This window comes from Budorcas taxicolor, chromosome 9 (genome assembly GCF_023091745.1).
Source record: "Budorcas taxicolor isolate Tak-1 chromosome 9, Takin1.1, whole genome shotgun sequence".
NCBI lineage: Eukaryota > Metazoa > Chordata > Mammalia > Artiodactyla > Bovidae > Budorcas > Budorcas taxicolor.
Genome location: NC_068918.1, coordinates 54,205,990 through 54,233,339, shown reverse-complemented (window position 1 = coordinate 54,233,339; position 27,350 = coordinate 54,205,990). Strand labels below are relative to the sequence as shown.

The window sequence follows — 27,350 nt, the reverse complement described above, 5'->3', positions numbered from 1 at the left end:
TGCCCACTCATATAATGGCAGTTAAACATTGCCATCACTGATGCATTAGAAAACATTCATTCTGGACAACATACTGTCTAGAATGTTTTCTACTAATACTAGAAATCTCTAAACACCTCATCACTATCATTGTTTCTGAAGCCTTTTGTCTAATTTTAGACTACTAAAAAATATTTGTTTTAGTCTGAACTTTAGGCTTACGCACTTGAATTTTTGTACTGCTTTTACTGTTTTGTTCAAGTGCCAAGTATCCATTCTTTTCAGGTTGTAAATAAAATATGGTTCAGAATACCATCTCTATTTACAGCTCCAGGAAAAAAATGCTGTTAAACTTATAACTCTAGATAACCTTATTCTTTTATTTTAGCAATTTTACCTCCGTTGTGATTTTTAATGAAGTCTTTATTGCTTTTTTTTTCTTGACCTACTTTCAAGAGCTTTCATAGACAACGTGTTTTCAGTGGTGGTGATTTCTGTAGTGTGTAGGAGTCTTAAATCGCGGTGGAACAGATTAGTTGGCTATCATTTATTCCAGAAATGTCTTCGTGGTTTCAAATCACCTGGTTCCAACGTCCACAATTTCACGGTCTGAAATCTTTTAAGCTCTGCTTTTCATGGGTTTGCTCCGTTCTCTAGACTGAGGACTGACTGGACCTCATTCTGCTGTGATCCAATTGTTATTTTTCTTTGTTGCCTCCACCCCCTAGAGATTGTGTTTCCAAGGGAGAGGCGTTCTTGGGGCTGCAGAAGAGAGTGGGACGAGATCGGGTACCTCAGGCAATAGGAGGAGATCCCTCCTCCGCATCCCGGTGAGAAGTTGGGGACAATTTTGACAGTTCAGCCTCGCTTAGGCTCTCGGGCTTGTGGTCCATGGGTCGGTTTTACCTGCTCCCACTTCCCCTGCCTCTGGCCTGCCTTCGGGCCAATCGCAAATGCAGCCCTCACCCCACCCCACCCAGAGCGCTCCCTCACCCGTTCTCTTGGGGAACTGGGGCATGTGTCCATAGAAGACTTCGGGGACTGGGGAAAGCCACGCCGGGATCCGGACGCTCGAAAGGGCAGCCCCTCCCTAGGCTTTTCCCCGCGTCGCGGCGCCCACGTGACCGAGAACAGGCCTTACCGGCCCGCCCCTTTCGTCCGCTGCTGCCCACTTCCCGCTCGCGGTAAGTAAACCGCGGTTTTCCGCACCGCCCAACCCCGCCCTCCTCCTTTCCCCTTCCCTTCACCTCCCTCCGGCTCCCTCGCACCACTCTACCCGCCCCCCATCTTCCCCACCGGGCCCTTTGTACGTGCTCGGCGGCGTGCGAGCGCGCCCGGCACGTGACCCCGCCGAACGTGGCATTGTGTTATCACGTGACCCAGGTGCGTACGCGACGGAGCGGGGTGTGAAGATGGCGGACGAAGAGGCCGAGCAGGAGAGGTTGAGTCGCGGCGGAGGCGGCTGCGCCGCGGAGCTGCAGCACCTAGGCGAGCGGCTCCAGGAGCTGGAGCGGCAGCTGCGGGAGAGCCGGGTGCCGGCCGTGGAGGCGGCTACGGAGTACTGTCAGCAGCTGTGCCAGGTGAGGGCGCCTGGGGTCCCCTCCCCCTTTCCCCCTGCTAGAGGGGGAAGAGGGCGAGCGAGCGCCTGGCGGCCGAGCGGTGGTCGGCGCTGCCTTGGCATCGTCGGCGCCGCCGCCCGGGCGGGAGCGGCGAGTACCAGGAAGGCGCCTTTGTGTGGCTGCCGTTGTGGCGGTTGTTGTCGGCTGGGGGAAGGGAGTTGTGGTCAGGATGGAAAATCCCCCCTCCTCTTTCCTTCCCCGAACTCGGGACTGCGCGGTCCCCGAGACCAAGAGATGCGGACGGGGAGGTCTGGAGCCCTCCCCGCTGTGGGAGAGGGTAAGCGGGGAATGGAGGCCAGGTTCGCTTCCTCCTCTTATTGTGCACTGGGGATTACCGCGCCCCGCGCCTCTGCGCCCCTGCTTCCCACTCCGACGGGCCTGCGCCCCCACTGGTTTGATTCCTTTGCCTCCGCTAGCTTGCTTTCATCCGTCCCGCCCCCCGGTCCCGTTCTTGCTGTCTCCCGGCCTTTGTTGTTCGAGTTTCGCTTTAGGACTGAAGGGGCCTTTGTTGATGTTCGGAGGAGCAGTCCCCGCCGACCCCTTCTAGCCGGCGAGACGTTCGAGGGTAGGGGGGCGGAGGTTGTCCCCTCCTGCCTTTACTTGCTAGGAGCCCCGCTTCCATGGTAAAGGTTGCTCTCCTCGGCGGAGAGAAGCTGTGTGTGTATCCTAGGGTCGAATGTCCCTATGGGGTGGCTTCTCCAGAGTCCGCTTCTCTTTTGCTTTCACCCTTGGAGGAGTGTGCTTTCCTCTCTGCCCTTCCTTCCCCCGTCTACCCACCTCCCTATCACTTGGAGCCTTCTCTGTTTAGTCTCCCGGTGGAACGGAGACGGTTATGTGGACCCGTGCTCAGGTCAGTTTCAGGCCTTACCCTCCTTTATTTTGCAACAAGGACACTGCTTTCCAGTAACTGCGTTCTAACCAGGATTTGGAATGTTAATAGCACTGTTTGCTTGATAGAAATCGAGGAGTTTGTGTCTACATTTGGACTTGATTACATACCCTCCAGTTAAGTTTGAAATTTCAAGGTGCTGCTGCTGGCTATGGTGAAGATGTTGGTTAGATTATTTTCTTGAGGAAGCAAAGGAATTTATACGGGTCGCATTTCGAGTTAGTTTGTGAACACATTATAGAGAAGTTGTTTCGGAAAGATACTGAACTTAAGGTGGAACAATGGTGGGCCGTTTTAGCATATCAGAGCCGATCACATTTTCACTTAATTTTTAGCCTCCACGTTCTGAAATCTTTACAAGATCAGGGATACTTGATCCCATACTCAAAATTCTTCATTGTTGTTTGCACCTTATTGTCACAGATTATTTGATAGTGGTTCATTTTCTTGAAACAAGCAAACTAAAAACGAATTTGTGAGACCGCAAGGTGACTTTCTGGGAATAAATGCAAGGTGAAAGCCACCCACTTAAGGTAATATAGGTCTGGTGAATACCTATGGCATAATCAGAGATTATGTCATTCCTTTAAATCCTAGGTTTAAAGAGCTGTTGAAATTTACTAATCTCACTATCCTGACTGTAACCACTTATTCCTAATTGGCCTTGTAGATATTAAAGTTTATCTTAGATTTTTTGTTTTAAAAAGCCACAAAACTTTAGTAAGATATGCATAAAAGGAGCTCTTTCATTTGTAAGTGAAGTTAGCTTTTTAGTCCGTGAAAAGTGTATCTTTGCTGAAAGACATTTTTCAGGTAACAGTTTCCACTGATGGATTTAAGGCTGATTACTGTAAATACTCTCGACCAGCTGTAATTATAAGCAGAGTTAATATTTCTGGGAAAGTGAAGTCTCATGCAAGTTGTGTTCATCTGGAGGATGTGCAACATAGATAGTTGTCACTTTAAAATGATTTTTATTGTATGAAGCAGTCTTCCTTTTTTGTCAACATGAAAGTAATTTCTTGTAGCAGTTTTAAGTGTTCAGTCTTAGAACATGTACATTGTTTTTACTGACCAGTGCTACTTGAAATAGTAATAAAACAAATGCTGGGTTGGTGAATTTCAAAAATAATGAAGTATTGCAAGCACTAAAATCCCACAATAATGTAACTGCATTTAAAAGTGATCTCCATTATTTGAATATGAGGGTGTATCTGATGTTTCAGATCCGCTATAGAACGTTTTCTATATGTATGTGTGTGTATATATTTGGTTACCTATTTGGTCTTGCCAGATGGGAGGTAACTGGAAACAATTGTTTCTTTAAAATTGTATCATAGCCATTGTTACTTAACATTTCAGAGAGGAATTGCCAGCAATGGTTAACAAACAATTACAGAATTTATTAGAGCGGTCTAAAAACAGTGCTAGAAATACTAAGAGCTAGAAATTGCATCTACCTTTATTATTTAGCTCTTTCTATCTGAGGTTTCCTTGTAAAACTGGGATATTCACATGCTTCAGGAAGGCAGAGATGAATAAATATTTCTCAGAGTTAGGGTACTTCAGAGTTAACATTCTGTAAGTGTGGATGCTTAGTGCTTGTGTAATCCTCATTGTTGAATTTATTTTAAAATATGACTTAGTTTATATCCCGGATTTTTTTTTACCTCAACAAAAGGTGAATTCTGGAGAATGAAATGAAACCAACAGAAATAAAGTTGCTTACTCTTTTCTGTTATAGATTTTTCTTTCTTTTTGAATGAGGTATAGGAGAGTAACAGATTTCTTGAGTTCTGAGAAGAACTCTTTCATTTCTAAAATAGAAATGAAAAAATGTTTACATTTTTCTTATTGTTAACAGTATTGTTTGCTCTTTATATTGGTTTGCTTCCTGGAAGCACTCACTTTTTCATGAGCATTTGCTTTAAGCTTAAAAGGAAAAGGAGGGGAAGGTGGTAGAGGATGGGCACATGGGAGTGTCTGTAAAGAAAAATCTTAGATTTCTTTATATCTATATAAGCTAGTTGTAATCTGGATAATGCTTACTTTATAAAAAACCAAATTAGAATAAAAATATCTGTATCATTATTATATATAAAAACTGATTGTAGTTGGGACTTGGGACTCTCTATTGTATTAGACTAGACCAGCATTCACTCACACATTCAGCATTCTTATTGAATACCTGCACCGTGGACCAGGCAACCATGAGTGTGGTCCTTGGTCACAAGGATTCTCCAGTCTCTGGAGAAAGACAGACAAATGATTGCAGCAAAGTGTGATTTATATCTTTTATACGGAACACTGTTTATTTGGAAGTTTCAGCAGAAGCATTCCAGTAGAAGAATTGTTCTGAAAGGATTTTAAAATGACTGTTTATTTAAAAAGTTATACCCTTGTAATAGTTGAAGAATGAGTTGTTGGAGCATGGTGTTTGTTGACAGCATTATATGCTGGACTGGATGACTGCTTGATGAATAATGACTTTTTTGGTTATTATCAAAACTGATTACCGTTTTTAAAATTTTTTTAAAAAATTTTTATTTATTTGGCTGTGCCGGGTTCAGTTGTGATACGAGATCTTCAATCTTCATTGCTACATGTGGGATACTTAGTTGTGGCATGCAAGATCTAGTTCTTGAATTGGGAGAGTGGAATCTTAGCCAGCGGACCACCAGGGAAGTCCCTAATAATTATTTTAAAAGGTGGAATTGCTGTTGTGGAAATTCAGTTGCATATCATACACACACACACACACACACATATCTCATACCTTTGTTCATACCATAATTCATATAAGCAGTGCTTCTCAACTAGGCATTGTGCTTTTTCCCACTACATTTCTCTCTCCAAGGACATTTGGAAATACGTGGGGTCAGTTGTTTGGTTGCTCCAGTGACTGGGGTTGTGATAACTGGCATTTAGTGCTCATGGGCCATGGATGCTATGTTTTCTGAAGTCACCAGGACAGCTGCACACCATTGAAATGTACCGCTTTGCCTAAAGACCCACAGTGCCCTTCTGAGAAACAGTGGCAAGAAAGAAAAGGAATATATTAATGTTTTTGGTTGTTATGTTCTTTTTACATTAATATATAGGTATATTGGGCTTCCCTCCTGGCTCAGACAATAAAGAAACCACTTGCAATGCTGGAGACCTGGGTTTGATCCCTGGATTGGGACGATCTCCTGAAGGAGGGCATGGCAACCCACTCCAGTATTCTTGCCTGGACAGTCCCCCATGGACAGAGGAGCCTGGCAGGCTACAGTCCACAGGGTTGCAGAGTCAGATATGATGGAGCAACTAGGCACATAGGTATATTAAGAGATGTAGTTAATCTGGAACAGATCCAGGCCAGTGCTTTTTGACCATTGTGTAAATGCACACTGAGCTTCAGTGCACGTTGAACGTGAGCATTTCTACTTTCTTAGCAGAAATTACAAGCAATTACTTAATTACTCAAACAATTCACTTTTACTAGGTTAAAAAGGGTGGCAAATTCAGCATACTTAGTTGACCTGATTAAAACAGAGATTTGACCTTTTGATATCACTGAAATTCTGTGCTTATAAGAAGATACAAGAGACTAATAAGACGAAGACAAATAAGAAGATTTAAATATCACTTTAGGTACATCCTTGGCGGTCCAGTGCTTAGATTTCTGCTTCTACTGCAGGGGGCATGAGAGTCAATCCTTGGTCTCACAGGTGAGCTAGGATCTCACATGCCAAGTGGCAAAGCATTGTTCCCTCCTCACCCCAGCCCCCTGGAAAAGAAAAGATTTAAATGTCACTTCAAGATGACAGTTGAAAAGAGTCAAAAGGCTGTGTATCACTAACATACCTGCTTTATTTTTTATTCTCTTTTTAAATTGAAAATGTGGTATGTTAAAATGATTTTTTTAAAAGACAAACGCTGAAAACTTGATCTCCTTCCCACCCTAGGTGTCCAGTCACCTTCCACAAAGACAGTCCCTTAATAGTATTTTAAAGATCTTTCCAGAAATGCCGTTTACTCTTTTAAGAAAAAATTTAAAAATGAGGGCATAGTGTACAGAGCCTCTTTGTTTCACCCGCCCCCCCCCCCCCCAAAAAAACCAAAGATATCTGAGAGCATTTTGTAGCTGCACGTGTAAACCTGTGGCTTTCTGTTTTAAAGTGTATGTTGATTCTAGTCTGTGTCTTATTCAGTTAATTGTTGGTGATTATTTAAAAGAATAATTCAATTTCATGTGCAGTAGTTTCAGTAGAATTCAAAATAGGTAGTAAGCACATCAGCCTGGGGTATCAGAAGGCTTTATTGAAGAGATGGGATTTGACTAGACCTTAATGCCTTTATTAACTATGTTTAGTGCCTTATTGGTGTAAGAAACAAAAATGAAATTAAAACCATTGAGAGCTACTAAGTTAAAATTGTGCAGTTACAGTATATCTTTGTATATGTCTCTTTCATCTATTTGATACAAGTTGATTCTTTTGTCTGCATGTTATGCTTCTTTTTAATTGTAGTGGCAAGAATTTTGAAAATTCTTAAACTTCTTGAGAAACCAGACTTGACTGTTAGAGACTATCTTAAGTTAATTTGTAGGTCACTTCAAATCAGAAGAAAAGATGGCTTGCTTGTTAATTAGTGATAATTACTTTAGGTATTGAGGGAGTAATAAGTCATTTAAACTTCAAAAGTTTAGGTAATGCTCAGGGGAAATAATTTAAGTGTTCATAATTAGAATGATTGCATGCTAGAGACATTAAATTCCGCTTTCCAGAATATACTTTTACCAGGTTTAGCAAAGGAAAGCTTTACCAAATTTTGCTTGTCTCCTTCTTAACACTTCTTGGTCCTAACTTAAAATGGGGGAAGGGAAGATGTATTCTGCAATTGCCATTCATAATATTTTATATTACTAACCTGCAAAACCAAGGATTTTTGAAAATATATGGTCTTAACTATGAAACTGCTGCTGTACTTATTTTCCTTGAGATTCTGTCAAAGTTGAGAAATTACCTTATTTTTCTCAACTCCAACACAAATTCAGTTCATAAAATTAACCAACCAATATGTGAGTAGCCTTGCTTCTAAAATGGAAAGTTACTTATTATTAATGTGTTTGTCAGATACCCTGTGTAACTTTTATCTATGTATTTTCCAGGAGAATCTCTTGATTCATTGTTTCTCTTTTAGCATTTAGAGTTGCACAGTGTACCTCATTAGAAAAAATGTTACCTTTCCCACCTTACCTATATTTAGCCAAGATTTTTTAAAATTCAATCAAATACGTATATATTTTAAAATTTATTTTAAACAAATATTTAAATTCCTCTTATATAGGAGCACTAAGAGAGCTATGGAGACTTGTAACATAGAGTTTATAAAATCTGGCACATATATTCATAGTTAAGCAAGTAATACTATTAGTAAAGTACCTGGTGATAAAGTAAATAGAGTGTGAATTAAGAAAAACTAGAGCATTTTGAAATTACTTAAATTAGCTAAAAATTGAACAGGAAAGGAAAGCACTGTTTACATTGGGGCTTAAATGTGGGTAACTAATGTTAGAAGGATGAGAATAAACCTCAGAAAACTGGAACAACTTTGGCATCTTGGAGAAAACGTCAGGGGCTGAGATGAAAAATAGGATAGAAAAGGTAGATTAGAACCAGCTTAAGGGTGTAAGATCCAAACCAAGGAATTTTAACTGATCTTGTAAGTGTAGATGATATATGGTTACCATTTCCTGAAGACTTGTGCTTCCAAGTTTGTGGTCCTGGCGTATTTAGAAGTTCAGAATCTTATAGCCTTTGTTTTTTCTTGAAATACCCTGTATCAGTTAATGCCAGGTAACTACTCAAATACAGTGGCTCTAAAAGAGTAGCCTTTTTTTTTATTACTGTTATCAAGTTTATGGGTCTGATGGATAGTTCTGCAGTCAGCTGGTTGGTTGTCTGAACTGAATGATCCCAGATGATCCCACTCATGTCTTGTGGTTGGTGGTTTGGTTGAGGAGTCCCAGTTAAGTTGGCTCGTCTCTGCTTCACTCTTACCCTCTGCCCTCTAGTGAGGTAGCCTGAATTTCTTCACTTTGCAGCAGGAATGCCAGTTCCCTCGAACAGCTGTTTTCCAAGCTTCTGATTGTATCATGACCCACTGGTTCAACAAGTAGTCAAAATCAGCCTCTTTGTGGGTATAGGGAGATGTGGTTTTTCAGGGACCAGTTTTATAACAATCTGTGACATATCCTGATGGTGTAATCACTCACCTAGAGCCAGACATCCTGGAATGTGAAGTCAAGTGGGCCTTAGGAAGCATCACTACAAACAAAGCTAGTGAGGTGATGGAATTCCAGTTGAGCTATTTCACATCCTAAAAGATGACGCTGTGAAAGTGCTGCACTCAATGTGCCGGCAGATTTGGCAAGCTCAGCAGTGGCCATAGGACTGGAAAAGGTCAGTTTTCTTTCTAATCCCAAAGAAAGACAGTGCCAAAGAATGTTCAAACTACCACACAGTTGCACTCATCTCACATGCTAGCAAAATGATGCTCAAAATTCTCCAAGCCAGACTTCAACAGTACATGAACTGTGAACTTCCAGATGTTCAAGCTGGTTTTAGAAGAGGCAGAGGAACCAGAGATCAAATTGCCAACATCTGTTGGATCATCGAAAAAGCAAGAAAGTTCCAGGAAAAAAAAATCTCTTTCTGCTTTATTGACTATACCAAAGCCTTTGACTGTGTGGATCACAACAAACTGTGGAAAACTCTTCAAGAGATGGGAATACCAGATCACCTGACCTGCCTCCTGAGAAATCCTTATGCAGGTCAAGAAGCAACAGAGCTAGACTTGGAACAACAGACTGGTTCCAAATCGGGAAAGGAGTACATCAAGGCTGTATATTGTCACCCTGCTTATTTAACATATATGCAGAGCACATCATGAGAAACACTGGACTGGATAAAGCACAAGCTGGAATCAAGACTGTCAGGGTCAATAATCTCAGATATGCAGATGACATCACGCTTATAGCAGAAAGCAAAGAAAAACTAAAGAGCCTCCTGATGAAAGTGAAAGAGAGAGTGAAAAAGTTGGCTTAAAATTCAACATTCAGAAAACTAAGATCATGGCATCTGGTCCTATCACTTCATGGCAAGTAGATGGGGAAACAGTGGAAACAGTGACAGATTTTATTTTGTGGGGCTCCCAAATCACTGCAGCTAGTGACTGCAGCCGTAAAATTAAAAGATGCTTGCTCCTTGGAATAAAAGTTATGACCAACCTAGACAGCTTATTAAAAAACAGAAACATTACTTCGCCAACAAAGGTCCATCTAGTCAAAGCTATGGTTTTTCCAGTAGTCATCTATGTATGTGAGAGTTGGACCCTAAAGAAAGCTGATTGCCAAAGAATTGATGCTTTTGAACTGTGGTGTTGGAGATGACTCTTGAGAGTCCCTTGGACAGCAAGGAGATCAGGCAGTCCATCCAACAGGAAATCAGTCTTGAATATTCATTGGAAGGACTGATGCTGAAGCTGAAACTCCAATACTTTGGCCATTTGATGCGAAGGACTGACTAATTAGAGAAGACCCTGATGCTAGGAAAGATTGAAGGCAGGAGGAGAAGGGGATGATAGAGGATGAGATGGTTGGATGGCATTGCTGACACAATGGACATGAGTTTTAGTAAGCTCTGGGAGTTGGTGATGGACAGGGAGGCCTGGCACTCTGCAGTCCATGGGGTCGCAAAGAGTTGGACATGACTGAGCAACTGAATTGAACTGAACGACATATCCCACTTGCGTTTATTCTTCTTTGCAATTCCGGGCACTTTTATGGGTCAGAATTTTATTCTGTATAGCTTCACCTCTGCTTTCTTCTCACATATATTCTGTGATATTCAAAGATATTCAAAGATTATTAGATTTTCAAATCATATCTAATTGCCCCTTTTCTCTCTGGTTGGCAAAAAGCATTTCATTCCTGCTTTCTAATCTCAGTCTCCAAATACAAAGGCGTCCCACCCCATCATTGTACCTTTGGAAAATTTATGGAACAACCTCTCATTTCCCATGGTTCTTTACCCTAACGTTAAACCTAGTCTGTATTTGGTGTCTTGTGTTGTCTCTCTGCCTTACACAATTTAATAATAGCAGTATAGTTCTTGTCCTAATGTTTGAACTTATTTTTTCTTAACTGATAAACTTCTTTTAACCTGTCATTCAGTTTGTGAAATTCTCCCAACATCCTGCTTTTAACCTTCTACCTCAGTGACAGTCCAGTACTCGTGACAGTTTTTTTCAAGTTGGTGTTTGCAGGAACTCAAGAGTGTAGATTTTAGAGTTACTCAGCTCAGAGTAAGATGTAACTTTTTTTTACTTCACCACTTAGTTGTCCACTGAAACAAGATTGGCAGACAGAAATACTTACCTTTATTATGTGTGATGCATTCTGTATTCATTTATTATTTTTTTAAAGCTGCTGTTGATTTTGTTATCCACTAATTCATCATAACCAACAAATTGGAAAACACTACTTTCAGGAAATTACTGGGCACAATTCACTAATAAGCACAAACCCAGGTAGCCCTTTGTTGTAAGGTGGCCTTCTAGTCTAGTTGATTCAGAACATGCATATATTTTTATTTTTGAGGAGCATCAAAAGTAAAGTATAATTTAGAATTTCTTGTAATGAATGCTAAAAACCCAGCATATGTCCAGGGAATCAATTTGAGAAATGTTGGTACATAGGCTCAAATCCACATTGAAGCTTGAGCCCAGTGATCTCCATGCTTTGTTACTACTTTTTTTTCACACTTTCACTATTCACCAGGAATTTTCTGCTCCATCTAAATTGTTCATTCTTCATTTTACTGCTTTTGTGACTTTGTTCAAAGGAGCAGTGTTATGCAGTGAAAAGTCAGATGTCTTTGAGTTCAGATAGGAGGTCTACAACAATCCACACAAGGTTTTAGCTCATACTTTGGGGTGAGGATGAAGCTTGGCATTAGAGACTAGACTGAACAGATTGAAGAGGAAAAAAATTAATGTTCAAAGCAGGCACTATTAGATGCTTTACTAACAGTGAATTGTTTAATCTGAAGACCTATGAGGTCATAGGATTAAGAACTGTTTACTTTGTTTAAATGTTTGTTTACCCAAATTGCCTCTTAAGATCTCATCTTTGCCATATAATGCTTGTTTATTATGACATTGATTTATCAGAAAATGTTCAGTGTTGTCAGGCATTTATTTAGGAAGACTGAACTATGTGGATAAATGGTCAAAATGAAGCAGTTCTTTACAACACGATTTTCAAATATATGGATAATGTATTCGTGTGGAAGATTTGGCATCCTTATTGATGCCTGACATATAGGCAGTGTTACAGTGTGTGTTCAGTTACCTAGTCATGTCCAACTGTTTGCAACCCCATGGACTGCAGCATACCAGGCCTCCCTGTCCCCTCACCACCTCCAGAGGTTTGGTAGGCAATGTTATTTATGTTCTAAGTTTATCACTGCTAGATACAAGCTTTATTTACTTTTTTTTTTTAACTATTATTTATTTATTTGGCCGGATCGGGTCTTAGTTTTAGCATGTGGGATCTTAGGGCATTGGGGCCCAGTAGCTGTCATGTGGCCTTCGTTGCTCTGCGGTATGTAGGCTCCTAGATCAAATCTGAGTCCCCTGCATTGGAAGCGAAGAGTCTTAACCACGGGGCTGCTAGGGAAGTCCCAGATTTTACATTTAGAGAGAGGTAATCTAAATTAAAAAATAATAATCAATTAATTTGGTTGTCATTCCGATTAGTTTGGGGGTGTTTGTTTGGCGTCTTAGCTGCTGACCAGGGATTGAACCCACATGCCCCAGTCAGTATCCCCCCCACCCCTGCTATGAAAGTGCTGAACCCTAACCACTGGACTGCCAGGGAACTCCCCTAATCAGTTCTGTAGAGATACTGGAAAGCTAGCATAACAAATATTTAAATTAAGTCCTGTAGTAATTTTGACTTACCAAAGTTAATGAAGCAGATATTTGTGATTTTGAGAGAAATTTATTTCCAGTAAATCAGGATGGTTGTGTTTGCTTCTTCTTTTAGATTAGCCATTATTGTCACAAGCAGGCATTTAGCATTTTTACTTGTATAAAATAAATAGCTTACATTTTGTGTTTTCTAGATAAACATTTGTACATATTCTTGATCATTTCCTAATTTCTGTAAATATAAGAAGTCCCATTTAACATAAACTTGAAAACATCATTATACACTTAATTGAAAAGCATGAGTATTTTTGTCAGTTTATAGTCTGAAAAGTGTAGATTTTTATTTTCTGAACAAAACTTGCACTAGATTATATTTCAAAAGAATAAAACATGAAGCTTAATAGAACACCTATTAAAAATTAATGGGCTTTCCAGGTGGCTCAGTGGTAAAGAATCCACTGGTCAGTGCTGGAGACGCAGGTTCAGTCCCTGGGTTGGGAAGATCCCCTGAGTTGTTGTTCAGTTGGTCATTCATGTCTGACTCTTTGCAACCCCATGAACTGCAGCATGGCAGGCTTCCCTGTTCTTCACCGGCTCCCAGAGGTTGCTGAAACTAATGTCCATTGAGTCACTGATGCCATTCAACCATCTCATCCTCTGTTGTTCCCTTCTCCTCCTGCCTTCAATCTTTCCCAGCATCAGGGTCTTTTCCAGTGAATTGAGTCTTCGCATCAGGTGCCCAAAGTATTGGAGGTTCAGCCTCAGCATCCCTCCCTCCAATGGATGGATATTCAGGGTTGATTTTCTTTAGGATTGACTGGTTTGATCCCTTACAGTCTAAGGGACTCTAAAGTGTTTTCTCCAACACCACAGTTCAAAAGTACCAATTCTTCGGCACTGAGCCTTCTTTATGGTCCAACTCTAACCATCCATACATGACTACTGGAAAAACCATATCTTTGAGTAGACAGACCTTTGTCAGTTCCCTGAGTAGGAGGTGACAATTCATTACAGTTGCCTGGAGAATCCCTATGGACAGAGGAGCCTGGCAGGCTACAATCCATGGGATTGCAAAGCGTTGGACACAAGTGAGCACAAGCATGACTTAAAATTGATGCTTAAGTAGTTTGTATCTGTAACTTGCCGTGACTTATCCACTGCATAGTTATATAACTGTATTTTGAATCTTTTTAGGGAAAATTTTTTTAAAAACTGCCGGACTAAAATGGGATATTGCAGATAGCATAACAGATAGTGTGAGTAAAATTTATATCCTCAAACAAATTGATCATGAAGTTCATCATCACCATGAAGATATTTTATAGGGAGAATATCTGAGTGCCTGTAGGAAGAGTATCTGAATGCTTGTCATAAACTACTGCTTCTTAGTAATTCAGGATTAACCGTAGTAGTATGTAAAGTTGAATATGTTGGCAAGAAATGAGTCAGACTTAGTATATTTAGTATTGTGACCTATTTAGTATTTCTGAAAAGGCAACCTGATGTTGTACATGCTACCTAAAGAGAAATTACTAACACCCAAAAAGACCTTTGAGGATTTACCTGTCTTGAATGAAAACATTTATAGTGTTTGGTACCCCCCTCTCCTTAGAATCATCTTTTGTTTTACTTGATAGGAAAACCTACCCTCTAGATTCTTTCACATATACTTTGCTTGACAGCCCATTAGATACTGTGAATTAAAGTATTGGAATTCTAAGGATGTTGATTTTCACTTTCATAAAAATTGTTTATTGTGACCCTTGAGATGCTACCTATGACTTTCCTGTTTCTTTATCCTTGAAATTGAAATGCTACAGACTTTTGTTGGTTGTTACAAGAATTGATCAAAGGCATGATTATGTAAGGTGATTGTTGTCATATAAAGTAACATTTTAATTTACACTTTGGAAACACCTTTGATGTTTTATATATGATAATGATCTAGCATAATTTTTTGCATTAATACTATCATTTTTCAAGTCATCTATTATCACTCTGAAAATAGCATTAGATTACTGATTTACCAACTTGGTTGAAGCCTACGTTTTAGAGAACGCAGGATTAGATTTTATAATAACTCATGAAAGATCTTTTTGTCTTTGGAGAAGGGATACGTATTACTCAATGTGTGTGAATATGCCAGGAGAAGATTATTGACTTTGCAATTAATATCTTTCCTTTGTCCAAAATTGTAAAACTGGGGTTTGAGAGGCTGGGATGAGAGAATCTAGTATTACCTAATAACCAAAAGTATAGATTTTAAACTGTGATTTGAATTCCAGCTCTCTTACTTCTGTGGGACTTCAAGCTTGGTTTTGTGCCTGTGTCCTCATCTCTAGACTAGAAGTAAGAATAACATCTACCTTAAAGATGCGGTGATTAAGATACAATATATGTTGGGCTTTGCATATCATGATGCTAGAAGCACACAGCAAACGTTAGCTGTTATTAACAATACATTTACAAGGATGAGATCTGAAACTTTCCCTCATAAAAGAATATTTTTCTGTCGCCAAGTCAGGTCTGACTCTTTGTGACCCCATAAGAGAATATTAATCTTAGTAAAATACTCATTAGCTTCTTCTCTAGTGGTTTTCAAACTTAAGAAATGAGGGAACTCCCTTTTCCTTCTAAAGTCTGACTTGAAATCTAGATGAGTAAAACAGAAAAGCTACAGCTGCAGAACAGTTTGGTAAGTGTAAGAATAATGTAGAAAATTAATAACACTGTTGCCAGAGATTGTAAAGGGAGTTCAAGCATTGTTCTCTTCAGATGTTAGTTTCTTCTCCGATGGTTCTTTTTTCTTTTCCTTTATTCTACTGCTGCTCTACACTCTCCCAAAAGAGAATGAATGATCTTGTCTTAGAGGTATTAACAAAGCCATCAATGAAGTAATATGTTGTATTTAATTTTTCCACACTAAATAAACTCATTTTTTGGCACTTCAGATTATTTACTTCTCTGGAAGCAGGGCACTGATGTAAATATGTCTAAGTAGAGAAACTGTATTTTATCAGAGAAACAGTAAATGTTAAATAATTGTGAAACTTACACATGGAACAGTCCCACAGGTATACTCAGTGTTTATGTTTAATTCTTTCTGAAAATTTATATTTATATTCCCTCAAATTTCATATTTTTCTCTAAATCATTTATTTTCTTCCTTGGATTTGTGAAGAAGTGACTGTTACCTGGCAAGTGGATCTTTTTTATCTGTGGCCTTCTCAGATAACCTTTCTACTAACCCTAATCCTTGCTCCAGACTGTTTGGTCTTTTCACCTGTGCATCTTCTCAGAGAACCTTTCCACTTTCCTATTTCTTTACATTTTTCTTTCCATCATTTCTCTCCTTTAGCTTATAGAGGTGTGTGTGTGTCTTTCTTGTCTTGTTGCTTTGTTGATCATGTCTTCGGATTGTCTTCCTTTTTTCTAACCCCTTCTCTCCACATATGAGGTGTCTCCTATTCTAAAATTTATTTTCTTTTTAATTTTTAACTGGAGGGTAATTGCTTTATAATGTTGCATTGGTTTCTGCCATACAACAGTACCTATTAGCCGAAAGTATCCATGAAATTAAAAGACACTTAATCCTTGGAAGGAAAGTTACAACCAACCTAGATAACATTAAAAAGCTGAGACATTACTTTGCCAACAAAGGTCCGTCTAGTCAAGGCTATGGTTTTTCCAGTGGTCATGTACGAATGTGAGAGTTGGACTGTGAAGAAGGCTGAGCGCCAAAGAATTGATGGTTTTGAACTGTGGTGTTGGAGAAGACTCTTGAGAGTCCCTTGAACTGCAAGGAGATCCAACCAGTCCATTCTAAAGGAGATCAGCCCTGGGTGTTCATTGGAAGGACTGATGCTGAAGCTGAAACTCCAATACTTTGGCCACCTTATGCGAAGAGTTGACTCATTGGAAAAGACCCTGATGCTGGGAGGGATTGGGGGCAGGAGGAGAAGGGGACGACAGAGGATGAGAAGACTGGATGGCATCACCGACTCGATGGACATGAGTTTGAGTGAACTCTGGGAGTTGTTGATGGACAGGGAGGCCTGGCGTGCTGAGATTCATGGAGTTGCAAAGAGTCGGACATGACTGAGCGACTGAACTGAACTGATAAATATATAAAACCTGTCCCTCTTGAGCCTCCCCCTGCACCTACCACCAACCCATCCCTCTAGGCCATCACAGAGTGGCCGGGCGGGGCTCCCTCTGTTAAGATCCCCACTAGCTATCTGTTTTGCACATTGTAATGTGTTTATGTCAATGCCACTTGATTCGTCTCACCCTCTCATTCCCCTGCTGTGTCCACAAGTCCATTCTCCTTGTTTGTGTCACTATTCCTGCCCTGCAAATAGGTTCATCAGTACCATTTTTAAATGTATTTAACTCTTGTTTTCTAGTCTTTCTTGCCAGGCTTCTTGGGAAAAGTACCCCATATGTTGTCTTTTGAAAATTCTCTTTTGAAGGTCATTTGCTTGGCATATTTGTAATACTTTATTAATTTTAGACCCAAGTAGCAATCCAGCAACTTAGACTATTTCATATGCCTGCACGTTGTGTTTAATAAAATTTAATTGTCAACATTTTAAAAATCATAAGCTTTCATGTTGACATGAGAGTGTTTGATTTCTCCTGGAAAATCAGAAAATTGGGTAATATTGGACCCATTCGTGGCTACAAGCTGAAGTGATGCTTGCTCAGCCTCTGTTAACATTTTAAAATGTTTGACCCCATCTTGAGTTGCTCTCCCTTCAATTTATTTACACTGTTCTTCCTTTCATCTGCTAGAAATGCATGGTCATTGTTAGCTAATATTAATATATTAGTATTTAAGAGGACTAGACCCAGCATTTCTGAACATTTTTGTGGCATTTCTTCAGTGTTCTTTTCTTCCTTTCACTCTTCATTGGTGACCCTCAACCATTTTTCCCACCTCATCATCATGCCTAAGACAGGACACTAGTCAGAAGGTGGCTTATGTGCCCTAGTTGATAATCCATGCTTTACATACTCATCTTCAGCAGGTATCCACTCTGACAGCATCCCCTGTTGTTCTGGATGCGATTTTCTCTTAGGCCTTGCCACTCTTCTTAGCTCTTGCTTTCTGTTCCCAGCCCCCTGTGGACCCCTTCCTCACGGGAGTTCAGTAGGTACTCTTTTTGTGTTTTTTTCCTTTTTATTTGTTTACTTATTTATTTCTGGCAGTGCTCTGTCTTTGCTGCTGCACTGGCTTTTCTCTAGTTTGCACAGATCGGGGGCTACTCTCTGGGTGCGGTGCTTGGGCTTCTCATTGTGGTGGCTTCTCGTTGCAGAGCACAGTCTCTAGGGTGCCTGAGCTTCAGCAGTTCTGGCTCCCACCCTTTGGAGCACAGGCTCAGTAATTGTGGCGCATGGGCTTAGTTGCTCCTTGGCATGTGGGATCCTTCCTGATCAGGGATTGACCCATGTCTCCCGTATTGGCAGGTGGATTCTTTACCACCAAGCCATCAGGGTGGTCCCAAGTTGGTATTTCTAGTTAAACAAGTCTGAAATTGAACCCATTCATGCTCCTCTCCACTCCCCCACCCCCTACCAAAAGAAAGACTGATGGTATTGGTGTCACTACTCCCCTCCCCCTCAAACTTAGGTTTTGAAACCTTGAGTCATTTTGAGCTCCTCCTTTCACCTCGGCAGCCCAGTCACTGAGTTCTGTTAATTTTATACACACACTGTTTCTTGTATCCTTTTCTGGTTATGTCTGATATACTATTAGTAACCACTTAGTTTCTTATAACAGAAAAAACCCAACAGAGGTTTTTTCCATGAAGGTACTTTTCTGTCCATTCACTTCGCTAATCTGTTTTCTACATTGTCATTATGTTACCCTTTCAAAACATGGATATCATATTTTTAAAGACTTTTAGAAGGGTAACACAGCGTGGAAGAGTTCAGACACCATGAATTGAAATCCCAGCTCTGCTGTTCACTGGCTATGGGCTCAGTTGCTTAACCTGTTAAATGAGGATAGTTGGATTGTGAGGCATCAGCACAGGACCCATCTCATTAACAAGCATCACATAAACTGCTCTTCCATGAAAAATAAAATTCAAGCTCATTAGCCTTGCATTCAAGGACTGTCATGACCTGGCATCTAGCATGCCAGCCTGACTGGCAGCCATATCTTATTTCTTTTTTAGGTAAAGCCTTAAGAGTTTATAGTCTGTTCTTTTACTACAGTTTACATAACTTCCCTCACCTCTGTGCTTTGGCTTTAGCTTTCCCCTTTAGTGTTTCCTTCTTTTATCAGCTCCATTTCTCCGTATTTTTTCTCTTCAATCTTACCAGACTGTTAGTTATTATTATAGTTTTCACGGGGCTTTCCTGTACTTATAAATGGATTTAATGATATATTCCCTATCCTTTTTTAATGAACTGTGTGTGCTTTTCTGACTTTTTATCATAGGTTTTCCATATTAACATTGTGGTTGTTGCTTCATCCTCTCCCCAAATTGGAGCTCCTTAAAAGCAGGGGCTATGCCTTATTTTACTGAAGCAGAAGTGGTTAAATCTGTTGAATGATTGTCTCCTCTTTTGTTTTCTTGAATAGGTTGGTTTAAATTGTGGGTTGAATTTTGTGCTCCATTACCTACTGAAATTAGGTTTCTTCTGACCACTCTTATTTCATCTCAATTCCGACGTTAGTTTTCTGTGTTCAAGCCAAGGGTTCAAATTGATCAAACGTTTTTATAAAGCAAACTTGAGTGTATGTTGAGTAGTAGCTGTCTTAATATCTTGCATTTATTAAGTGCTGGAAGGAAAGTTAAAACCAACCTAGACAGCATATTAAAAAGCAGAGACATTACTTTGCTGACAAAGGTCCGTCTAGTCAAGGCTGTGGTTTTTCCAGTGGTAATGTATGGATGTGAGAATTGGACTATAAAGAAAGCTGAGCACTGAAGAATTGATGCTTTTGAAATATGGTGTTGGAGAAACTCGAGAGTCTCTTGGACTGCAAGGAGACCCAACCCGTCCATCCTAAAGGAAATCAGTCCTGAGTGTTCATTGGAAGGACTGATGTTGAAGCTGAAACTCCAATACTTTGGCCACCTGATGCGAAGAGCTGACTCATTTGAAAAGACCCTGATGCTGGGAGACAATGAAGACAGGAAGAGAAGGGGACAACAGAGGATGAGATGGTTGGGTGGCATCGCCAACTGGATGGACATGAGTTTGAGTAATCTCTGGGAGTTGGTGATGGACAGGGAAGCCTGGCATACTGCAGTCCATGGGGTCACAAAGAGTCGGACACGACTGAACAACTGAACTGAACTGATTGTATGCAAGCCACTGGTGTATGTGTGTGTGTGTATGTGTCTGTGTGTGTGAGAGAGAGAGACAAAGATGGCATGAAGGACTGAGAGATGAGCTCATTGTAATCTTCAGTCATCCTCTTAGGTGGGTGGCTACTATCCCTATTTATATATGAGACTGCTGAGGCACAGATAAGTAACTTGCCCAAGTCAATAAACTCGTTTAATTGAAAAGCAAAACCCAAACTAAGTTAAACATTTTTTTTTTCTTTTTGGGTATTAAAATTTGTTATATATACAAAGAGAACTTAAAATAATAATCTTGAAGCAGAGCAATGAATATAGGCAGTTATTGTGATCACACTTGAGTAATAGTCTTATTTAAGAATGACTTGGTTTCTTTGTTTAGCAGTTGTGGGAATTTCATTAATTTTGAATTGCTTTGAGTAATGTTGCAAATTGGGAAAGAAGTACGTCAAGGCTGTATATCGTCACCCTGCTTATTTAACTTATATGCAGAGTACATCATACGAAATGCTGGGCTGGATGAAGCACGAGCTGGAGTCAAGATTGACGGGAGAAATATCAGTAACCTCAGATATACAGATGACACCACCTTAATGGCAGAAATTGAAGAGGAACTAAAGAGCCTCTTGTTGAAGGTGAAAGAGGAGAGTGAAAAAGCTGGCTTAAAACTCAGCATTCAAAAAATGAAGATCATGGCATCCGGTCCCACTACTTCGTGGCAAATAGATGGGGAAACAATGGAAACAGTAAGAGACTTTATTTTCTTGGGCTCCAAAATCACTGCAGATGGTGACTGCAGCCATGAAATTAAAAGACGCTTGCTCCTTGAAAGAAAAGCTGTGACCAACCTAGACAGCATATTAAAAAGCAGAGACATTATGTTGCCAACAAAGGTCTGTCTACTCAAAGCTGTGGTTTTTCCAGTAGTCCTGTATGGATGTGAGAGTTGGACCATACAGAAGGCTGAGTGCCAAAGAATTGGTCCTTTTGAACTGTGGTGTTGGAGGAGACTTGAGAATCCTTTGGACTGCAAGGAGATCAAACCAGTCAGTCCTAAAGGAAATCAATCCTGAGTATTCATTGGAAGGACTGTCGCTGAAGCTGAGGTTCCAATACTTCGGGTACCTGCATGAAGAGCTGACTCATTGGAAAAGACCCTCATGCTGGGAAAGATTGAAGGCAGGAAGAGAAGGGGATGACAGAGCACAAGATGGTTGAATGGCATCACCGACTCAGTGGACACAAGTTTGAGCAACCTCTGGAAGACTGAAGGACAGGGAAGCCTGGTATGCTGCAGTCCTTGGGGTCTCTCAACAACAATTTATAGGTCTTTTAAGGTTATAATCAATAGATATTTATAAATTACAATGAGAGCAACTTGTTGAAGAAATGTTTCTAATGTCCTAATATAACTAAGATCAATTCTTTATCAGATTAGAAAAAAAAAACTGTATTTGTGTTTGGCCTTTTTATATGGTGCAAAAAGTACCTGAAGTCCATGGGGAAAAGTAGGCCATCAGTGGTCTTTAAGGCTGCTTTTAGTTGGGTATCCTGTAAACATTTGAGTATGACCTCAGTATTGGGATGTCTCATTATAAACTTCACACGTGTGCATGCATATTGCTTGAGCTTATATTGCTATTTGAATGTTTATTAAGTAATAAAGTCTGTGTTTTAGATAGATTTCATAGGAAAAGTTTTTTCCCTCTTCCTGTACTGTATTTTATACCCTGTTTGGAAACCGCTGGTTTATAGGACTACAAATAGCTGATGTTTCTGAGATATGTTGTTAAATAACTGCTGGGTTCATTTTCCCCATTTTCATAGTGTACTGGAGAAGTGACAGTAGTGACCCAATCAGATTTTGTTTTTCATCTTGCCTTTTAGTCACATTTAATATAATGTGTATTTCCAGTTTACTGTTTCTGTCATGTTTTACCCCTTTATGAAGATCCCTGAGCACTGAGTGCCTGTTACATCAGATTCCCTCTCAGCTCTGAATCAACTTGCTGTGATATTGGAGCTTGGTCCTTTAAGCACTTCTCCATTGATTGATATTAAGTTTGTCAGTAGAGGATCTGAAGGGACTTTACCCAAAGAGGGGTTTCTTGTTTCTTGCTGCTACTGCATGACCATGAGTGGCACAGATACAGGGACATCCAGTGGTTCTTTGCCCCAGGTGAGGGCCCAGAGTGGACAGAGTCTTGTTGAGCTCACAGCCCCAGCCCCTAATTTGTGGCCACCTCTCCATGTCCTGACACGGACGTTGCAGTCCCCAGCTCCAGCACCCCACCTTTCCCTGTGCGGCTGCTTGCTCCATAGGTTGTTTCCCGTGGCCCTCTCCGTGCAGATGCTGCTGGCAAGCAGCTTCTCAGCTCCTTTTGTGGGCTCACCTCCCAGCCACTTAGGCCCAGGGAGCCCAACCTGACAGACTTCTTTACTATCCAGTAGGCTGCAACCTAGTATCTTCAACAAAGTTCAAGCCCTAGCTTTGGGGAAGGGCTCTCTACCTGGTTTGTTTTTTTGCTTCTGGTACTGTCTCAGCTCTTGAGTATTTTTTTAGAGTGCTCTTTACTTGTTTGTGTTTCTCCCTGTTATGATCATTCTTTATGTGAAACTTTCCCTGTTCAAATCCACAGTTTCTTGGTTTGACCCTGATGCAGTGGGCTAAAATGAGATAAATTACATACTAAACATAAAAACTGTATGCAGATTAGTTATCATACTTTCAGCCTCATACACTTTGCATATTTGGCTCATCAACTAGTTCATGGAAACTGGCTTTGTTATTAAAGGAATATATATGTACACCATGGTTGTAAATTCAGTTTATTGCTCCCCAAAGTTGTTTAGATGAGGGAATGGAGCAATTGTGTGTGTTTTCATAGTTTAATATCTCTCATACTTGAAACAGTCAGGAAGTGTCAAATGAGAACTTTCCAGTCTTATAAAGTTATTAGCATACTTATTGCTCAAAAAATTTCCACCTGGTCAGTTTTTGGAATAAATTAGCAAATGACAGGCAGGAGTTATCTTTTAAAAAATTCCCCAGGTAGGAGTTTGGGTTAAGAAAAAAAAACACCCACACTCCCAGAGGATGTGGGGCTGGTGAGGCAAGGAGACAGAAATGTTATCTTGAGTAACGTAGTAGTAGTAATAACTTCTTAAATGGTTTATTTGTAGACCTCTAAATTTGATTCTGTTTAACATTTTCATATTTGAGGTTTCTTGTGGACGTTTAAAATCACCTTTGCTAATGTTAAGATTCATATCTTTAGTAACACCACATACCTGCAGTTATTGCTATACAGTAGACTAAAATACCCTATTAATACTACATTCATTCCCAGGAATTTTTCTCAATTCACTGGTTACTGGATTTCTGACTTCCACTATGGTTTGTGTTCCAGCTAGTTCCTAGTTCCAGCTTTTTCTTTGAAGCTTAAAATGGATGAAGATAATGTTTCCAGAAGTTAAAGAAAATAATAAAAATAATCAGATTATTGATTCTGTAGCCAATAATTTTGCGGTATCCAATAGCCTTTACACTGGCATGAAAGTAATGAATCTACATAGTGTATTAAATAAATAGTGTATTTTAAATTAATAAAAGGACACCAAAGTCTGACTTGTGTTTAACTTTACTATTTGTGACAACTTTGGTAGAAAGATTATTGAAGATAAAACTGATAATCCTGACTTTGTAGATTATTATTTTCCCAGTGGAACGTTTATCCAGTTAGTATTTTAAGTAAAATTTTAAAAGCAAATGACATTTCTTGTGAAGGAGCCCATTAAAAAAAATAAACCTAGCTTATAATTACTGTGTACACCATGAGTGCTTTTGAAAAGGAAAAATGTATTTTTTAATAAAGTTACAAGTAGAAATTTTTCTCCCTGCAGTGGAGAGAATGGTATCTTACATTTCTTTAAGTCTTTGACATATGAGATTGATTCAGTAAGGGTGTGATGTACTTGAGAAAGACTGTAATTACAAAGAGATGAACCTAATCATCTTAAAGAAACACAGAATTCTTTGCAATAGTAAAAGTAGTTGGGAAGAAAATAATTTGTTGTGTGTGTGTGTGTGTATATTAGTCACTCAGTCGTGTCCAACTCTTTGAGACCCCCTGAGAAGGAGCCCGCCAGGCTTCTCTATCCATGGATTTTTCCAGGCAAGACTACTGGAGTGGGTTGCCATTTCCTTCTCCAGGGGATCTTCCAACCCAGGGATCGAACCCAGGTCTCCTGCATTGCAGGCGGATTGTTTACTGTCTGAGCCACCAGGGAAACCCAATTTATAGTGTGTATTACTATCAAATACCTTTTTTTCCTGCTGGTTGTCTTCTGCAAGAAAATATAACATGAAATTGATGTGGCATATGTTGTATCTTACTAAAATAAAACTCAAGTATATTATACAGTGTTGTAACTTAAGAGTTACATTTTTTAAAAGCCTCCTTTGGTTGACAGTATGGCAGTTAACACAGTAATTTTAATTTTCTTGGTGTACGGTTTGTATTCTTTTTAAGCATACTTTTCTGTGTTATTAACGGAGGTGAATTCCCAGGCTAATCACAAGTCTTTTTATTCACACAGTAAGCCTTAAATATTGTATTCTAGTAACATGATGCCATGGAGGAAAGAAGGGTTTCCTACTATTTTTTTTTTAATATTAGGCAAGCTTACTCTGCAGTTTAGAAATAATAGTTGTGGGTGGTGGTTGTTTGTTTGTTGTTGTTGTTTTTTGAGGAGGTGCAGAGGTTCCTTAAAACTTCATTTCATTCCTTCTCTTTTCCCCTGCACTTTTTCCCAAATAGTCACTGTTTTCTTATTTCTGAGTCCCACTTTGCATCCTCACTCACATCCCCTATTGCAGGTGCTGGAGAATTCAGCTATGTGTTAAGGAAGATCTAAACTAATTTGTGATGTCTTAATTAGATGAAATACTGAATAGATAATTTAAAAAATGGATAATTTGGGGAAGGGTAAGTTAGAATAGAAGAGTCTTCAAAGAGAAAAACCACTCTATTGCTGTTACCTGAGTGCAACCTTTTATTATTTTTTTAAATTGTTTCTGTACTCAAGTCATAGTTTCTCTGAAAACTTGAACTCAAAACATTTCCCTAACTACTCTTGTTACATTACAGCAAGTGTTCACGGGGTAGATGAATAGGAAGATGGGAGCCTTAGGTATAGTATGGATCTGTATGCTCAGGATTCCAGTAATGTCATCATCACTCTAATCTTTTCCAGTTATGTGGGCAAATTACCTTTTTTTCCCCTTTTTTACTTAAGTGACTTTGTGTTGAATTTCTAATCCTAATAAGAATCCTGATTTTAAGGGGAAATTAAGTACAAAAATGTAACAAGTTGTCAGTCCTCTCTGACATAAAACATACAGATAATCATGGGTTCAGATAAATTATGATATGTGTCAGTGAACTTTAAAGAAAAAATCATCTTGTCCAATAACTCACTTGACTACACCTCTGGATTCCAAGGTCTTGTCACTTAATACTGGAAAATATACATGTCCTCAGCCAAATCTTTAGTTGATGGCCTGTTGAATGAACCTATTTTGTGGACAAATGTTTGATATTTACTGATGACCTAATGTAGTTTAGTGCTTCTGTGTTAAAACTGCTTTTACTACTTAACTGTGCTGGCAGTGAGAACACTGAATGCCTGTAAATACCAGGAATGTGAAATAAATCGCTTGGGTAGGGAAAGAGCAGCGAAGAGCCAGAAAGCTCCTCCATGATTCCTTAGGTGCTCCCTTCTTGCTTGTTACTGCCATGGGGAGTTCTGGATCCATTATTGCTAGATCTTCTGGTTTTTCCAAGAACTAGAAATCATATGTGCATTGTCCCAATTTTTAAATATTGGCACTTAACTCGGAATGTCTGGGAGGATCCCCAAAACACATTGTGTCAGCCAAACAAAACATGTCTGGGAAATTTAAATTTATTCCTGGATATTTTGAGCAGTCTACAGTTTGCCAGAAACAGTACATGGAAAAACTCCTCCCCCAGAGTGAGATTTGGTTATGATTCCATCACTGTTAATGTGGTTCCCTTCTTCATTTGCATCTCTGAAAATAGTACCCTCCTGAAGGCATCTGGAAAGAGGTGAGTACAAATGGCTAATATGGTGGGAGGAGGGAAACAAGTCAGTCAGCTTTGGCACCTTCTTTAGAATAGAGAGCTCCCTGAGGTAACAAGTCCTGTTGGCAGATACCTAAGAAATCTCTTACCATCCTCCAGGTCTTGTATTTCTGCTATAGGACTCTATGCATTGTTTAATTTATCCTGAGGCCTGACAGATTTTTAACCAGTATTCTAAGTTTCAGGAACTGTTTCAACGTTATATATATCCAAGGGTGATTGTATATCAATGGAAAGACAGAGGAGAGCACATCAGATAATATTAGCTTGCAACCCTGTTAATTTGGTTTGGGTGATTATTTGAAAGAGTTAAAAATATACTTCTGTTAAAATTAGGTTTAAGAATGTCAGTATTCTTATTTAATTTTGTTGCATTATCTAAGAAGAATTCTTAAGTTTAGAATTAATTAGCTGTATTAGGTTTTGTAACAAATAGCAAATACTAAGTTTAAAAATTAATGAAAGATTTTAACAAGTAAATAACCTTTTAAAAATAAGTTTTTTAAAAAATATTTATTTGTTTGGCTGCATTGTGCTCATGCTCAGTAGTTGCAGTGTGGGTTTAGTTGCTCCAAGGCGTGTGGGAACTTAGTTCCTCAACCAGGGATTGAACTTGCATTCCCTGCACTGCAATGCAGATTCCTAACCACAGGACCACCAGGGAAGGCCCTAAAAATAAATTTCTTGTTAGGATAGTTTTAGATTTACAGAAGTATTGTGAAGACAGGACAGTGAATTCCCATTTACCCTATGATCAGTTTGTCATAGTTAATGAACCTATATTGATACAGTATCGCTAACTGAAGTCATACTTTATTTGCATTTTTTTAGTTTTTTATCTTAATGTTTTTTCTTCTTTCAGAATCCCATCTAGAACACTTTACACTTAGTTGTCATATCTCCTTAGGTTTCTTTGTGCTGTAATGAACTTCTCAGACTTTTTGTATTTGATGACCTTAAGTTTTGAGCAGTTCAGTTCAGTTCAGTTACTCAGTCGTGTCAAGACTCTCTGTGACCCCATGGACTGCAGCACACCAGGACTCCCTGTCCATCACCAACTCCCAGGGTTTACCCAGACTCATGTCCATTGAGTCACTGATGCCATCCAACCATCCATCACATCCTCCGTTGTCCCCTTCTTCCACCTTCAATCTGTCCCAGCATCAGGGTCTTTTCCAGTGAGTCAGTTCATTGCATCAGGTGGCCACAGTATTGGAGTTTCCAGTGAACACTCAGGACTGATCTCCTTTGGGATGGACTGGTTGGATCTGCTTGCAGTCCAAGGGACTCTCAAGAGTCTTCTCCAGCACCACAGTTCAGAAGCATCAGTTCTTCAGCGCTGAGCTTTCTTTATAGTCCAACTCATATCCATACATGACTACTGGGAAAACCATAG

General features: G+C 39.7%; 1 protein-coding gene across 1 annotated transcript in view; it reads left to right on the top strand.

Moving 5' to 3' along the window:
* The first annotated feature begins 870 nt into the window (after positions 1 to 870).
* The window catches only part of ZNF292 (zinc finger protein 292), a 92,127-nt gene continuing 65,647 nt past the window's right edge, over positions 871 to 27,350 (top strand). The window contains 2 exon segments of the mRNA XM_052645988.1: positions 871 to 1,114; positions 1,117 to 1,559. Of these exon segments, the coding sequence (XP_052501948.1) occupies positions 871 to 1,114; positions 1,117 to 1,559 (687 nt within the window).